This window comes from Magallana gigas, chromosome 9 (assembly GCF_963853765.1).
Source record: "Magallana gigas chromosome 9, xbMagGiga1.1, whole genome shotgun sequence".
NCBI lineage: Eukaryota > Metazoa > Mollusca > Bivalvia > Ostreida > Ostreidae > Magallana > Magallana gigas.
Window position 1 is genome coordinate 1,013,784 of NC_088861.1, and position 18,365 is coordinate 1,032,148.

The 18,365-nt window shown below is 31.2% G+C and overlaps 1 protein-coding gene across 3 annotated transcripts; it reads right to left on the minus strand.

Annotated features, from left to right (window-relative positions):
* Positions 1–1,513: 1,513 nt before the first annotated feature.
* On the minus strand, positions 1,514–16,433 carry LOC105339751 (uncharacterized). Of its 3 annotated transcripts, none has more exons than XM_066071854.1 (5): positions 16,292–16,433; positions 6,110–6,312; positions 5,712–5,925; positions 4,518–4,676; positions 1,514–3,370 (listed from the first exon to the last, which is right to left on the minus strand). In XM_066071854.1, exons 2-5 carry the CDS (start codon positions 6,146–6,148, stop codon positions 3,318–3,320), a joined length of 465 nt encoding a protein of 154 aa, XP_065927926.1. In that variant the 5' UTR covers positions 6,149–6,312; positions 16,292–16,433; the 3' UTR covers positions 1,514–3,317. The 3 variants fall into 3 exon arrangements, with proteins under 3 accessions (XP_065927926.1, XP_065927924.1, XP_065927925.1); XM_066071852.1 differs by lacking the exon at positions 16,292–16,433 and adding an exon at positions 9,206–9,355; XM_066071853.1 differs by lacking the exon at positions 16,292–16,433 and adding an exon at positions 9,202–9,325.
* Between the last annotated feature and the right edge of the window lie 1,932 nt (positions 16,434–18,365).

Here is an 18,365-nt window from a genome sequence, read left to right on the forward strand (position 1 = left end):
TTTCTTCGTGATTTTTTTTAAATCCCCAGATATTTGAGACCAAGTAAAATCAAGAAAGACAACTCTTAAACAGGATCTTTCAAACCAAGATTTTTGAAATAATTCAGCATTTCTTTTAATTTTTTCAATTTCATTCAATTTCTTTTTTACATCTCATTAACCAACGAATATTTTTCTATTTTCAGATTTTTGTGGGATTCATCCAGCAGTTTGCCTTAAAATAATTTTTGAATATTTTAGTTTCATATTTATGTGGATTGCAATAAAAATCTTCCACACTTCATTCATGATTATTTTGTTTTACATTTTCAAACTTTATAACATTTCGCTTTCATTGGAGTTTTAAAACAAAAATGTTTTAAAATGTGCCATATAAGGGGTTATCTGGAAGCAGACTGATATTTTAAAAATTCTCTTAAAAATAGAGTATTGTACTTTGAGGTCTATTTTTGTTGAATACTTTGCCTATTATTAGTAACAAATGCATGCAACAAAAATCTCCTACACTTATTTGGTGTAGACATCCCCCTTAAAAAACAATACGTGTTTCTATACCCTTTCATATTTCATATGGTTGGGAATATTTTTAAAATATCTTTCATTTGATTTTGCATAAGTTAAATAATTATAACAAATACAATGTTTAAAAGTTGACTATTTAATCTCAAGCTTTCAAGCTTACATGCACTTATTTGATATGTTTACATTCCTAAAAAAATGAATTGATAAAATAATTGAATTTCAAGTGATATATATGTTCTAGATCGCAGAAAAAACTTACATTTCGTCTTAATTTTCCACGTTCCGTTTATAAATTTATGATCAGCAGCGACAATTAAAATTCATTTCTGATAAGATAGTCTAATTGATACATGTATGCTACCAGTGAATAATTTTGTTTAGTCAGGCAAGCTTTTTGGAAATCTATTACCTGTATAAGGAATTATCTATGCAAATGTAAATATTCATAAATAATGCATTTCCCCGCACATTATTTTCATTTCGCGAGGGGATGCTCCGCTTTGCAGTGCCCTTGTTAAATTTGTAGTTAATTTATTTTGGTTGATTTCGAGGGTTAAATCTCACTTGCCTCAATCGTCTTCACAAAATAAAACAAACAATCTGCTATTTGATATTCATGTAATTGAGTCCACAAAACTACGTGTGAAAAATTATTACTCCGTGAAAAACGGTAGCCCGGACAAAATAAATTGTTTGCTTTATCTATTTTTTATTTGTTATCACAGAAAAATCAGCTCACACTTATATATATATATATATATATATATATATATATATATATATATATATATATATATATATTTTTTTTTTTTTTTTTTTTTTTTTTTTTTTTTTTTTTTTTAACGCGTACCCAATACTGATAACAAAAATCAAAACAACTTCGAAGGTTTTTAAATGATATTTAATTAATACATTGGTGAATACAGACTTTGCTAGAGAAAAAATATTATATGACATAAAATATCATGCACAAAAAAATTATATTAATATAGCAAACTGTTTAATACATCTAGTTATCGATATTTCTGTCTTATCAAGAACAAGCAAACTGTTTAAACTTTAACTTTAGATTAATATTTCAAAAAATGATGTACCTTGCAATTCTTTAGCTTAGTGAAAGCATTAGCAAACGTTACAAATAAATTCAAACTTTTCAATTACAGTGTATTCTAGTTACATGTAATGAAAAGTGTTTCATTCAAATGTTTTTTCGAACAAAAAAACAACCAATGAAACAGCACTATGGGTCCCTTCAAAGCTAATAAAATAAGAATACAGAGTTATGTACTTGTGCTGTTAAGGTCAAGATCTTGTCTTTTAGGTGCCAGAACCATTTGCCGCCATAATTGATTTGATAAAAATTCCTAGTAATTTACGGTTTTAAAGAAATTATATTGAAAATGGAATAATTTTTTGACATTTTACATGTACATTAAATCTTGGGGAAATAATCTCAATATCCATATTTAATTTGACATTATTTTAAAGAGGAGGTCATCAATAGCTTGTTTAATGCCGTATTTGGAGAGAGACTATTGACATTCTAGATATCTTTCATTAATCAAAATGGACAAAACTTGTTACTTATTTTCTTTATATTTCATAGCAAATGACAGTTAAAACATGCTTTTGCATAGTGTTAACCAAATCTTTAAGTCCCGATACACCCTTTCAAACATTGCTATCTTTTAAGCATACTTGAAGGAATTTATATCTTGAATTTCATAAACCTGTAGGCACATTTTATTTTCTAGATCTTGGCCTTATTGTCAGCAACATGTTGTTTACATAATAAGCAAATTGGTTTTTGTTTTCGAAAGTATTCATGTTATATTTCTTTTCTTCATTCTCAAGGATATTAAAAATATTAACTGAATATACATATGAGTGGCAATATCAAACACGTTTAAAATGTACAAATAATTCGCATAGAACTTTCTTGCATATTACACTGTATGGAGTATTTTCAAAAACTACGTAAAGTTGGCAGTATATCAATTTTAGCTGGAAAACAGATGGTTTAGTTTGAAACAATGACTTTTGATATCAATGTAGTCTATAAATTTATCTTATATTAAAAAAATACCTTTGATACATACCCACCATGAGCATAAAAAAATATATAGTTATTACCAAAACGATTAATCTTTGAATACACACCAACGCCCATCCTAGACAAGAAGTTTTAAGATTAGCAAATTCTATTTCTTTTTATTTTATATTTTTTTCAAGATTTTGAAAACTACACGTTAATATTGATGTCTTTTTGCATATAAAGCAGCATAGTTATTTTTTTATTTGTTTTATATCGTTTTTAGAGAGGTCTCAATAATTATTTGTTTTCATATTAGTCGTAGAATCAGTTAATTTTAGTGCTGACTTAGGTTTTCTGTTACATCATTATTTATTACCTGCTTTTCCTGCAAACAATGTAGTAAAAATGTATCTTAAAATTTGAACAGTAGAATTTCTTCACAAAATAATAAGTATCAAAGCTGTAACACGCCATATTGTTATTCCTGACCTTGTCAAACAGTCTTCCTTTGATTTCATTAACATTCGTTGGTATCATTTTTTCGTGAATTTAGTCAAAATCACAATTTTAGGAATACGTAAATTCGTGTGATCAATGCAATATATTACCAGAAATGGAATTTCAATAATAGTCTACAAAACAAAATCCATGAAAATTAATTCAACGAACATTCATAAAACCACAATGAAATAAAAAATCAGACCAAACTCATATCAAAAAAATTATGAAACACTACCAAGTCAAAAAAAAAATTTGTAGTTCAGCGTTGCAAAATGCCGTATTCATTAATTACCTCTTCATAGCCTCGTACATCTAAAAAAGAACATTTTAAAAGATATGAGAATCGTGGTCATTATTTTACTATATTGATCCCCTTTACAAGAGAAGCTTTGTATTAAGATAGAGGAAATTGCTCAAATTTATAAGCTAAAGTATATTTCTTTGCTAAAAAACAGTTCACAGCTAAGCAAAAGTGTGCTAAAATTAAAGGTAGTTCTGGTGGGTAATTTATTGACCACAAAACCTCCTTAAAGGGGCATGGTCACGATTTTTATCAAAAATTATTTTTCCCATTTTAATGTTTACACTGCTTCGGTAAAGCATGTTTAACCGACAACTATAATTTAAGTGTCTCAAAATTAATAAAAAGATAGACAAATTAGCTTGAAAAAGATTTTTGTTACTGGTTTATTGAACTAAATAACAACAGGGCACGAGCCTTGTTTACAAGAAAAAGAATTGAGAGCCTTGTGTCTTGCTTATAGTTCTACGACTGACTCTCAAATTTCATTTGATTATTAGAAATACATTCCTAAAGAATTGTAAATAATAAAAAACAAAATCGTGATCATGCTCCTTGCCAGCTTACAAACATTATGCATTTCGACGGAAGTCACTTTAAACGTGAATTCAAAACAATCACAAGACGTTACATATAGTTAATTGGGCGATAATTGCTAGCCCTGGGTAAGTTAAAAAAAACAGCTTTATTATGTGGATAGGAAATAAAGTTAAAAAAATAATGCTAGGTAGGAAAAAGAAAATATCTATGTTTATTAGTATTGTAATCTAACCATGATTTATTCATGAAATATTACTGTAAACGTATTACATTTTACTGTGTATTCTATTTAGCGCTCAAGTACATCGCTGAATATCATGCATATATGTATAAGGATAGTCAAATTCAGAAATAAGCTAATTCAAATCCATGCCAACTTGATCAAAAACATATTTCCGCCAAATATTTACAGGCCAGATATAATACGCTTACAGTATCTCTTTCCTTTTAAGATCAATAACACATATATTCTACTTGTATTCAGATTGTCTTGTGATTAATAATATATACTTATTTAACTTAGAATTTTATCATTTTAGTAAACTTTATTCAAACCTACCCTTCATTATATTTATTTCGAGAATTTAGAAAATTATATGCCCCTATCTATATACCAACCATCTTGCTGGGAACGCTGTGGAGGTGGTGTTTCCAGTTCATTGAGATTTATATCCCTTTCACTTATCCGTTCGTCTTGTTTCTTTATGTACACCATTGCGCAATAGCACGTTAGGCTATGACATACCTTAATGTCATTCAGGGTAATAATTGTAGGAGCTATAAAATGTAAAATTGTTGAAAAAAAAAAGATAAATCCTGTAAAATGCTAAACAAATTAACAAATCTTATCTTTTTTCTAACTACACATATTCTTCATGATAAAATTTTGTCAGATCTCTAGCTAGATTATAAATCACACGTTGTTATGTTTATTGATTTTTAAAGTCAGTGCATGTAGTTTAACTATTTTAGTCTATAGTCTGACAATTTCTCATTTTTGATAGAAAACTTACTTGTCAAAATATCTAAATTCATGAAGCATTTTCGAAACTTTAGTCGCTAACAATAACGTCTGAAATATCAGACAAATATCAGACACTCAAATAAGGTCTGATATATTAGACATTCAAATCAGCGCCAACATGTAATTGAATTGACAGTTCAAATTTTGTTATAAAGCATGGAGTGCAAAATAGATTTGTTTTTTACGACACATCTAAAAAGAAAATCCAATGATAATACATGGAAGGCTTGTAAATGACCAAACTGAGGGACATAAGGAAGAAGACAGAATTGAATGCAAGGAAACATTATTGTGGCTTTGTTTCATCTTTGTCGGCAAGGTTACAATAATTCGTTAAGCTTGGCCAATAAGGTACTGTAAATGCAGGCAGACTGAGGGCCACTTTACTTTACAAATAAAGCTGATATTGGAAAATGGTGATAAGATAAAGATAATAATTACTTTAACAATACCCTTTTATGTTTTATTTCCCTGCAATCAGTAATTAAGGATGATAAAATCACAGTTGAGTTCCGTTGCAATAATTATAAATAAATGCATATATTTCACAACTTTCTCATTTACTTTGCCGGGCAAATATTGATGACCCGAAGGGATATGCTTAATTATATCAAAGAGACTAACTTTACTTGACTTTTCTTGATAAAATTTAATTTATGAAAGTAGATAAAATGAAAACAAATTACAAATATGATGATTTTTAAATTACTAGTTTGCTGGTTGTTTCAGTCTTTTGTTTATATTAGTACTGATAGCACAACGAAACACAAAATACAGAATCATCATACCGTCGGCAAGCATAGTGATTTTTCCACATCCGATACAATCAAAGTAAACATTTTCGGGATTGAGGACACATCCGCTTCCTGCAAGTCGGACGGCTGATATTCTGCGAGCGTCATCAACAGGCATAGTCGAGAACGTCGACAATCGTCTGAGAGAACTGCGTCTTGTATGGTCAAACTGGGGAAGTATTTTGTTCGACCTGTTTTTATTGGATCTCTGCAAATGGTTTAGAAAAAGATTCATTGTTTATGATTTATATAACTACTCATTATAGATTGGATTTGTTTATTTTTTGATTTTCATTATAGTTCATTGTTTAAAATCTATATTTTGATCTATGAAACAATTATTATATATATAATGAAACGCCCTTTTTTAAAACAACTGCAGTTGTTTTTACCCCTGTCTCTTTAGTCCAGGGTGTCATAGACGATGCCATGATCTGCACTTGTCCAAATTCTTCTAAAACGTATCTTTGTTAGATGAATATGGTGTTTTCGTACAGGGCTTAACAGTGTTAAACAAAAATCGTCTCGTCTAAATGCAGTAGGTAAGGTTTTAGGTACCCAGGCCATTTATGTTAGACGATTTAGTACCATTGCTCTGCAAAAGTAAAATCAAATCATACTGAAATATTAAAAATAGCATGACAACATTTTGTGAATCTTGTCTAGTTTCATCGGATATTCACAGATCCTTGATGTCTATTTTTTCTAAATTATTCTAAAAACCCAAATCTTTATAAAAGTAGCTTAAATCTTGTAGTTTGTCTTAATGAAATTTATTTCATGGTCGTGAGGTATTGCACGCTTACACAGTTAATTCTTTAGAATTGAACAAAAGCCCTAGATATACGTTGTATTTCTATTACCGATAAAGTCACGTAAAATCAAGCTCTGTAGTCAAACAAACAAGAACATGATACACAAAAATATTTATTAGACCAGAAAATTACTAAATTCTATACAAAATCCTTTGTACTTCATAACCAATATTTTTGAGCTTCAAACACAAGACCCCGTTAAATTTCTACACGGTAAATTTTAAAATGTCAGTTTATATTTTAAAGCCATAACAAGAATACAATTTGACTATATAATGGGAAGTTCTGTTACCTGACTTGTGTATCTATTACAAAATATGGAACTTTTTTTTCGTACAGTTAACAGTATGAATTGTTTCATGCATGCTAAACGTGTTGCAAACTTACATATGATAGTTGAAATTTAGATAAAAGTACTTATGTAACTTAGAGTTGTATTTTTTATGTTTGATATTAGAGTATATAGCAAAACTGCATTTTCGAAAAAGAAAAAAAAATCAATTTTTACTCTAAGAGGTAAAGAAAGAACCAAATCTAGCTAGCAATGTTTACTATTCAAGAGGTAAAGAAAGAACCAAATATAGCTTGCAATGTTTACTATTCAAGACAATGGCGGCCCCTATAATCTTGTAAGATTTATACAGCGTCAATTCTTATATTATATATTTTATATTATAATCTTTTGTATAAAGATTTCGTAGTGGAATATATGTGGAATATATGTCACTAGAATATATTAAACTTATCTTACAGAAATCGATAAAATTATGCTGATTTATTTCCTAATGTTCTTTAATATTTTTTACGACCATACTAAGCCATTATGCTTAAGATCGATATTTATCAATAAAATGTTTTAATTCATAAATGTAGAGATAAATGAATGTTCATTGTACTTCTAATGAAATTAGTTTTAAAAAAGAAAAGGTGACTGTCTCTCTCTCTCTCTCTCTCTATCTATCTATCTCTCTCTCTCTCTCTCTCTCTCTCTCTCTCTCTCTCTCTCTCTCTCTCTCTCTCTCTCTCTCTCTCTCTCTCTTTTCCCTCTCTCTAATGATAACAGGACTAAGAAATTAAAACAAAGTATAAAGAATGAATACGTTTCTAACAATATTGCTGGCTATTTATTATAATTTGTTCATTTCGTCAGTTACAAATTGTCCACACAGTATGCTATTTGTATTATATACCATAAATGAGAGAAGCCAGGTTAGTCCCAAAATATTCAATATCCTTTTAAAATTCATAGATACATTCATTAAGTCTTAATTATACAAGTTTACAGAATGCGTTAAATGTAATCTCTTTGATTAATATGATGTCATAGGAAAGAACAGACGTGTCTTCTTTAATAGCTTTATGTTGGTAAGACAATGAAAGGTATTAGACAGTATAAGTTATAACATAACAAGTGTAGGCCATTAAACGTCTCTGTAGATAAATATTCGTGATTGAGGCTTGGATCTCCTCTTTTAAACGCAAAACCCCTACTTACTTTTCAGTTGTTTCTTGCTTTGAACAAAATTTACACCAGTTTTTATGTTTACAAAAATAACATTCATTTTGTATACTCTATCAAACTGACATCAGCTATTATTTTTCATCATCTTTCACATGAATAAGTATATAGAATATCAATTTTCGTTAATGATCAATAAAAACATTCCTACAGAAGGTAAATTAAATTAATTAGAGACTTTAGTTAGTTTAGCTTCTTCCTGACCATTTATATTTCAAACAGGTCGCACGATTTAAAAGAATGTCATTCGATCAGTGCATTTAAATGAAGCATATTGTAAATTATAAAGTTTTAAGACTTTTTCGTGTACTGCTAATGTTTGTAGGTCAAATATATAAATAGATTTGTTGATATTATAGCATTGAATGATTTATTTTTGACGTCGTCGTGTCAATAATTGCCGTCAGGTGAGCAGACAAATTGAATAACGCGCGTTAGCGCGTTATGATAATTTGTCTGCTCACCTGACGGCAGTTATTGACACGACGACGTCAAAAATAAATCATTTAATGCTTATATTTACATTCCCTTACTGAAGAAATCAATTGTTTACTTAAATAAATCGATATAAAGTGCAGATCACGGAGGGAGTGAATAAGTAACAGCAAGAACAGCTGTTTTGTACAACCGGTTTAAACTGGTTTTCACATAGACTGTTGAGATGAGATCGACGAGCATGAAAATATAATCCATGATAAATAACTCTTAAAATGTTTCTTGTTGAATAATTATAAAACATGGTTTTTTGACAACATTCATGAAATACATTTTTAACCGATAACATAGAAATCACTGTTTGAGAACTACTTATGTAAACTACTCGTAAATTCATACACAGTGAATAGGTGTTGCATTTAGAGGCATTTAAACATCACGAAATTTAATGGAAAAACACAGCAGAATGTAAATATAGCTCTTTGTCTGACCCCATTTGCACCAGTTTCCAAAGCCAAAGAATATGACAGTTATTTTGATATTGTTTTAATACAGTGTTGTTGGAATTCTTGCATATTTTCAGACAATAAACACTACAGGCCAGAATTAGCGCCTTGAGACGAAGCAAAAGAAAACCGGAAGTCAATTATATCAAAATAATCTATGATAAAATAAAGTATTGCATACAAATAAATTGTTTTATATACCAATTTACCTACTTTATCAAAAGCACCAATATATGCACACCGTCTTTGACGAATGTCCTTGTGTTATCCGAAGAGACACTGTTTATGAATATGATATAGCAAACTACGTAGAAACCTTTAATAGGGCGTTAACTCCTGAACGGTTTACGTAATGTTTTGACTGACCTCTATCCAATCAGATCGTAGTAGGCGGAGTATGAGCATACAAATTGAGTAACGCGCGCTGGCGCGTTATGAAAATTTGTATGAACACACCGCTGCAGTTATGAGACTATATTTTTCAAAAAATAATGATTCAATGCTTAAATATATGACACAGTGTTAGTATTTATTATCCTTATTTTTGGGGAGGATCTTCTTTAAGTTCAAAACAATTAAAACCGCATATAACAAAATATAAGGATTTATAGAAATATATCATCAACTATTGTCAATGTACTAGTATCCAGTAAAGACGATGATGAAAGGTATCAGCATACAATTAGAAGTATCATGATAAAATTTTATCAATATTAAGGCGTTCCAGAAACATTGATTAATTTTTATACCTTATCTTTGCAGTTTACGTCGAAGCTGCTTGTAAAAATTCAGACTAGATTATTGTTTTTAATAGCGACGTTTTACATGTACTTTTAAAAAATTCGTATACACAGGGAAGTTTAAATACCACACGTTTTAATCATATCCTGCTTTACAATTATCTTATCATCTCGTAACCTCGTGACATACTTATGATTCAGAACACATTACTCTATTTCTCAATGAATATATTAGGCACGCATTTGCGTTTTTGGGTATGGTCCGACATAAGATCAATAAACAAAATCCAGTCGTCTGACGAAATTAAAGTGAACGGAATTTTAGTATTGGGCTCAGTCTACGCAATTTTGGGACAACCCTCGTATATTCTGTCGGGGTCTGATTTTGATGCAAAGCATCAAATCGGCCGTCAAAAAATAAAAACCATATAAAAGTATCTGCGCTATGGTAAATGATAAACATGAGGTCCACGGGCCACATTGCTCACTTGAGCAACCATAGGCATGATTAAATAAGCTACATGGAGTCATAATACAAAATATCTGGACACTATGGTATAATACATGTAGATACTATACCAAAAAAATCTGTTCTTACGGGATATTCTTATATTTATAATCAAGTACCTTTTCTAACAGAATGATTTTATAGTCATATCACATTCAGCATTGCATTTCTAAAAAGACCCTTAACAATTCTTTATATACAGGATATAAACCTACATCAAACTCTGAACCCCTTGTGAGGCCCAATAATAGTACAGGGGCCAAAGTTTAAACAGTTTGAAAGAATCAGCAATGTAGAAAAAATGCTTGCATATAAGTATAAGCATTTATAATAACATTTCAGTTTTTGTGAATATTAAAAAATTTTCCTTTGTACAACTGAATCCCCAATGTGGCCCCACACTACTCCTAAAGATTGTGATTTAAACAAATTTAAATTTACACTATCTGAAGTTGCTTTTACTTAGGTTACAGTTTTCTAGGCAAATGGGTTTTTTTTTCAAAAAAAGATTTACATATATTTTTCAATATATTCCAATGTAAAAATTTGTCCCCGCCCCATTGTGACCCCATCCTACCCCCCCCCCATCCCCCCCCCCGGCAATCATGATTTGAATAAACTTGAAATCCCACTCCCTGACGATGCTTCCAAACAAGTTCCATCTTTCCTGCCCAAATGGTTTTTGAGAAGATTTTAAAAGATTTACTCTATATATTGATATTCCAATGTAAAACTTCGCCCCCCCCCCCCCCTCCCCGTTGTGACCCAACCCTACCCCAAAAAATCTACATTACCTGAGATTGCGTATACACAAGTTTCAGCTTTCCTGGCCTAGTGGTTTTGAAGATTTTTAAAGATTTACACTATATATTCATATATAAAAATGCAACCCCCCATTGTGGCCTCATCCTACCCCCGGGGTTCAGGATTTTCACAACTTTTAATTTACACTACCTAAGAATGCTTACACAAGCTTCAGCTTTCCTGGCCAAATGGTTCTTGAGAGGAAGATTTTTGAAAAATTCTCGAAAATTTTCAATAATCCCTAATTATCTCCCTTTTAAAAAGTGCGTGGTCCTTACTTTTCACAACTTTGAATTCCGTTAGCTTTAGTTTAGTAGAAATTGGCCCAGAGGTTCTGGAGAAGATATTGAAAATGTGAAAAAGGTTACAGACAGACAGACAGACAGACAGACGACAGACAAAATGTGATCAGAATAGCTCAATTGAGCTTTCAGTTCAGGTCAGCCAACAATGACTTGCCACACAGTCCCAAACCAGCTTGAGGGTGATCAATGTCTTTGGTGGGGTAAGTTCGTTGTGCAGTTAGGTAGTGACTGGGAACTGGACGACACCGAATCATTCTTAAATAAATTGTTTCATTTTCTGTTACTTTTGTAAGGGATTTCTTCAGTTGGTTGACCACCCCCCTCCCCTCTCAGATATTGACGAATGCAAACCAGTTTGAGAGTGATCAAGGTCATTGGTGGGGTAAATTTGTTTATATAGTCATGTAGTGACTGAGGCGGGATAACGCCGAATCAGTTAAAGTCACGTAATAATATTTAACTTAACTGATCAGGTAATACCTACCCGGTAAACGACTCGACTCAGTTACTAATATAACATCCATCCTACATAGATAAAGGAATTTAAGACTACCTTGACAAAATGCATTGTTTTATCCTTGCAACTCATATTGGTCTATTTATTTTGACTGGAGAATGGTAAATTAAGGTTCTGCAGAAAGGATAATTTCTTTGTTAGGTTTTGTTTAGATAACAAAGAATTGAGAGCTCTATATCTCGCACATAAGTGGATGACAGATATTCAAATAATGGTTTACTATTAGCTATTTTCATTCATAATTTAAATTGGATGAATTTAAAACACTTTACAACTATTGCCTCTGTTGGTTGAGGCAAAATTCATCACCTCAAAGTTTTTTTCGAGCCACCAAGACTTCAAGTTCAAGAATTGTTTTTTTTTATCCATAAATTTGACAATTTAAGTACATATAATTTCTGTTTCTTTATAAACATCGATATAACAATGAAGCCCCCAATATCTATATAACAGATACTTATTTAAATACAGGTAAATTCTCAAGTAGATTTAGTCATTCGGCAAAAAGAATATCGAAACTACAGATAGTTAGTCTGTGATAAAAGATTCACGTCCCAACAATTATGTACGCTTGCACATTCCTCAAAATTATTTTAAGAACTGACACATTATGTTATTCCACACGGACTGTGATATTGACACCCGCGAGTTCCTTCTCCGCTGATAGTGTCGTAAAACTAGTCAAAAACCCGACATTCTTAAAGTTTTCTTGTTCTAACTTGGGTTTTCCCAAAGGAATAACCCATTAAAGTCGAAACAAGTTTCAGATGTGTACATTGCATAAATAATTTGTTTCCGTCTGGAAACCGAAAGCAATTATGTGAAGTATTTATAGAACATGCCAGTAAAATGATACTTGTTATGTACATTCTATCGACGGTATTTCAAATCTACTGATTAAATCAATTATGAACCTAGAAAATACAGTTTCTGATCATAAATATTAAGTATTCATTTCTCCTTTTTTCATTATTTAAAGATTTGTTTGTTGTTAAGTAAGATGAATGAAATATTGGACAAAAAAAACCCAGAAAACATTTTAAAGAATAGACCTCTAATTAAAACGGATCCTTCAACATTGTGAATGACATGTTAGAAAAAAGCATAACAAGGCTCATTTTGAAAGATTAAAAATGTATTACATTAATGATAACATTTTCTAGAACAATCATTTTTCCCCTCACCAGTATTTACACAATAATAGATATCGTGTTTTATGACTTGTTGACTTAGTTGACCTGGGGCCAAATATGCAAAAAAGACAAAATTTTCACAAAAATAAATGCATGGTGATGATGTCTTTGAATCCCTCTATTGAAATTGTGAAATTCTTGTGGACCATGAGTCAGGGTTTTAGGCCCTAAGAGGGGGTTCAATATGGCCATATAGTGAACATGTATTTAATCTTAGAATATTCTTCTTCTCTACTCTCATATTTGTTGAAAACAACCTTAATGCATGTTTATGTTGTTGATGAAGCCCTCTTCCGTGCTTGTGAAATTCATAGCCCCTGGCTCAGGGGTTCAGGTCCTAGAACGTGGCCAATATGGCCATATATATTGGGGGGGAGTGTGAAATGCATGTTTATTATGTCCATGAAGCCCTCATACATGATACTCCCTGACAGGTCCAAACATCTATGGGCTATGGTACTCAGTAACCGTAAAGGTCTGTGGGCCTCTTGTTTATTTAACTCATTAAAATAATTAGTATAAAAAAATATATTAGCGCTAACGTAAATAATCTATACAGCAGTTACGTACAGTATCTTAATGATCAAATTTCTCTTCATTGTTCTGCTATCATGGCGCTTTTATAATTTCGATATTCAAATAGATGTAATTTTGTTTTCTTTTTGTAAGCTATACCTTACACTTGAGAAATTACAAAATTAGGGAGTATGTATATTTGGATAAATTATTTATAGAGTGAAGTATTAAGTATCAGTTTTGGTTGGATTGGATTTTTATATTCAAATCAAAACTGAAACTAATTACGTATCTCTATAATCTACCTATCAAAGTTTGGAAACAATTAAAATTGCAATGAGACGTCATCTTATCATGTTTATTCGCATGCTTATTATGTTTATTCACATTCTCAATACAGTAAAGGATCTCAATTTACAATGTACAACAATGGCACTCAGTATCGACAAGTTGCCCTACATATACGAACATTAGGTTTCACTTGTTAAACAAGTTGAAAATTCTGGCACTGAAATCACAACAGTTCATTTTACTGAAAATCTAAACTATCCCTTTTTCAATTATCACAGTATTTAATCCCTTGTATTTTCAAAGTGTTTAAGGGTACATTGTATAGAATATATATTTCCTTCGTACATGTACACCGAAAGTAAAAGTCGTAAGAGTCAAGATGAAAGGAAATATAAAACGAAAATAAAAATTCGTCTTCTTTTTATGCAAATTACAGTGTACATTCACGTTCACTTCTATGTAGGTTGGGAACATTTACGAGAATTCCATGTTTACAAATTTTGGATAATTTATGCGACATTTGTTTTAAAAGATATATATTTAGTTTTTAAAAAAATATTAAATATTTTTCAACACCTATACTTTATATTCTTATAAATTTAACACACTTTATAATAAGTACATTATATTGTCTCCGTTAGTTGAAGCAATATCTATCACATTATTCTCAAACCTATAAGTCTTTGAATTTAGTTATCTGTATATTTGATGTTTGTTTCTTCCTTAATTTCGCCAACACAATAAGGCACTTTTTGTTTATACAACACAAGTTTGCATCCAAATTAATAAGAGTAATGACAAGAGGCCCATGGGCCACGTCGATCACCTGCTCAACAATAGGCATGATAAATGAATACAAAATATATGGACAATATGGTATAATACATGTAGGTCCTGTATAAATAAAAATCCATTTCCCACTGGATATTCTTACGTTTATAATCAAGTTCCTTTTCTAACAGGATGAATTTATAGTCATATCACATGCTGAGCATTGTAGTTCTAAAAAAGATCCTAAACAAATTTTATACTTGGGATATAAACCTACATCAAACTCTGAACCCCCTTGTGAGGCCCAAGAATCGTCCAGGGCCAGAGTCTAAACAATTTTAAAGAATCAGCAATATATCAAAATGTTTGCATATAATTAAAACCATATATGATAAACATTTTAGTTTTTATTAATAATTAAAATGTGTTTCTTTGTAAATTTAAATCATATATGTGGCCACACCCTACCCCTTAATATTTTGATTTTAACGAATTTAAATCTACACTATCAAAAGTTGCTATCACTAAAGTTACAGCTTTTCTAGACAAATGGTTTTTAAGATTTTTAAAGATTTTTCTTTATATATTCCTATGTAAAAATTTGCCCCCTCCCGCCTCCCCCCGTTGTGACCCCATCGTTACCCCCTGGGGATCATGACTTGAACAAACTTTAATCTACCCTACCTATGGATGCTTTCACACAAGTTTCAGCTTTTCTGGCCAATTGGTTTTTAAGTAGAATATTTTTAAAGACTTTTCTCTATTACTAGCTAAGGATTCGACCCCCAATGTGGCCCCACCCTACCCCCTGGGAACTGGATTTTAACAAATTTAAATCTGATCTACCTGAGAATGCCTCCAGACAAGTTTCAGCTTTCATGGCTGATTGGTTTTTTGAGAAGAAGATTTAATATAAAAATAAACTCTATATATTCCTTTGTAAAAATTTGACTCTCCATTGTGGTCCCACCCTACCCCTGGAAACCATAAATTTCTCAACTTTGAATCTATAATACATGAGGATGCTTCCACACAAGTTCAAGCGTCCTTGTTGATAGGTTTCTGGGAAAAAGATTTATTTTATATATTCCTATGTAAGAATTTGTCCCCCGATTATGGCCTCACCCTACCCATCGGGGTCATGATAATCACAACTTTGAATCTATACAACCTGATGATGCTGCCATATAAGTTTCAGCTTTCCTGACTGATTAGTTTCTAAGGAGACTTCTGAAAATTTCTAAAAAAAAAAATTATTTATTTCTCATTATTTTCCGATGTAAAGGGCGTGGTCCTTCAACTTTAAATCCCTTTTGCCTAAGGGTGCTTTTTGCTAATTTTGGTTGAAACTGACCCCCCACCAATGGTTCTTGAAAAAAGTTTACAGACAGACGGACAGAAGGACAGACGACGGACAAAATTTGATCAGAAAAGCGCACTTGAGTTTTCAGCTCAGGTGAGCTAATAAGACGAGAGAATTGAACGTAGTTTTAATCCTTTGTCAATAGTAATCGCATGTTGAAATCATATAGTGTCTCTGTGAGAAAAGGTTTCACATAAAGTCCCAACAACAATTATGTACGCTTTTAAATTCCTTATATTATTTTTAGAAATGCCACATAACTTGTTATTCCATGAGAAATATGACACTCACACACGAGAGTTCTTTCTCCGTTCAATGGGCTGAACATCTAGTCAGAAACCCCAGCTTTCTTAGCGTTTTTCTTCTTCTAACTTGGGTTTTCCAATCAGAATGACCCATCGAAACCGAAACAGGTTTCAGATGTGTATATTTCCCACTGTAAATTTAAACCAAATGATATGACCTATTTATAGAGCATGCCAAAAGAGTGATTCACGTTAAGTACTAACTATTAGAAAAAATATTTCTTAAACATAAATGTTATCTATTCATTTCTTTTTGTTTCATTATTTAAAGATTTTTTATGATGCAAAGTATATGTAATGAAATAATTATTTTAAAAACAAAAGAAGACAAAAACAAATATTTTGAAAAATGGATCCCTTATAAAAAACATATATACTTTCAACATTGTGAATGACACATCAGAAAAAGTATTTGAAGCACATTTGATATCAGATAAAAATTATATAATATTCCACTTCAGTAAGAGCAATACTGAAGTAAAGAAATGCTGGACAGGTTATCTAAAGAGACACATAATTAGTTTCAGTTTAGGTTGTTTGGATTTTAGAATCAAAACTGAAACTAATAACGTGTTTAATAAATTTAAAAAAAACCCACCCAACTATACATGTTGCCCAATGTTTCCATAAATACATCATACATCAGTGAATTGACTTTTCCACACGGCAAGCAATGTTCAAGGGCTTTTTATGCATATCGAAGCTATTTATCACAGACATGCCAGAAATGATTTTGTAGATAGTTTCTTGTAGAAAAGAATGATTTAAAACACTTGTCCGCTTTTTTCAACTGAAAACGAAATCAATACAATTTAATTGAAAGAATGTTAGTAGTCTAGGTGATTCGGAGCTAGATACTTTGTGTGATTGTATTAATATTATACTATGAGGTTAAAGGGTACCTGCAGCCCAGCCGATGTGAAACATATGTTAAAGAGTTTATTTACCAAAATTTAATGCAAAAAACCGCATCGAAATCGGTGCAAAAATAACGGAGTTACGCCTCTTCAAAGTGGCTATTTTTACCTGCTTTGGGAAATCTAATAAAGAGAAAACAGAATTAGGCGATAACGAGGCTTCAGCGGAAGTGACATCACGAGGGCAACAGGAGGGAAAAAACCTTACAAAGCTATACAAATTAAATTCGATTTTTCAACCAAAATGATTGATAAAGGTCTGATGTTTTGACTTAACCTGTTATTTTAAGTATTGTAGATCTAGAAATTTGTATCCGTTATTATTTTATTACAATCAGATTTCTTTTTAAAGGATTTCAAAATTTGTTATTCTCGTCGCCTTTTTACCGATGAATACGATATCTTAAAACGCTTACATGGGCAAATTTATGTTAATTATTCATTTTTTGATTACATAATATCCTTTCACACACGAGTGATCCGAGACATGGTAAACTAACGAAGCCACTGCATGCTCCAGACACACGTGTATCTGGGGTATGTATACACAAAGTGAACGAAGAGAGGGTTTCACACCTCTTGACGGGTAAATTGATTTGTGTATACTTAGCTACTCAATTGTCAAAAGATAAAACAGAAAAATAAATTAGACTGTGTAAAATCACCGTAAATTCAACCATTCGTCAGCTAAAACATGTGTATAGTCCGTCAATCAGTGATTAAAGAATCATGCATGATACTATTAAAGAGTAAAACAAATGTTCGAAGTAAATGCCCTTATTCTTACTTATCTAATCGCTTAAATAATGACTAAATTTACAATTCAGCAATTGAAACCTTTTTTATGTGATAAAGTAATTATATCGGAAGTAATTACATTGGTCTTTATAATTTCTTATTTAATAACTAAGAAAACTAATTAAGAAAGTGCAACTTTCTTTCGAGCGCTATGGCCAGCAATTATATAAATGCTTTATAACTCTGTATAGCTTAAATTGTAATACTGAAAACAAATCATTATGAAATCTGAATAAACTGGAACATTTTGACAAAGGATGTAAATAAATGTAAAATCAAATTCCATTATCGTATTTTTAAAAGAATACGAGACAGACTTATTCATGCAGCCATCTTGGACTTTCG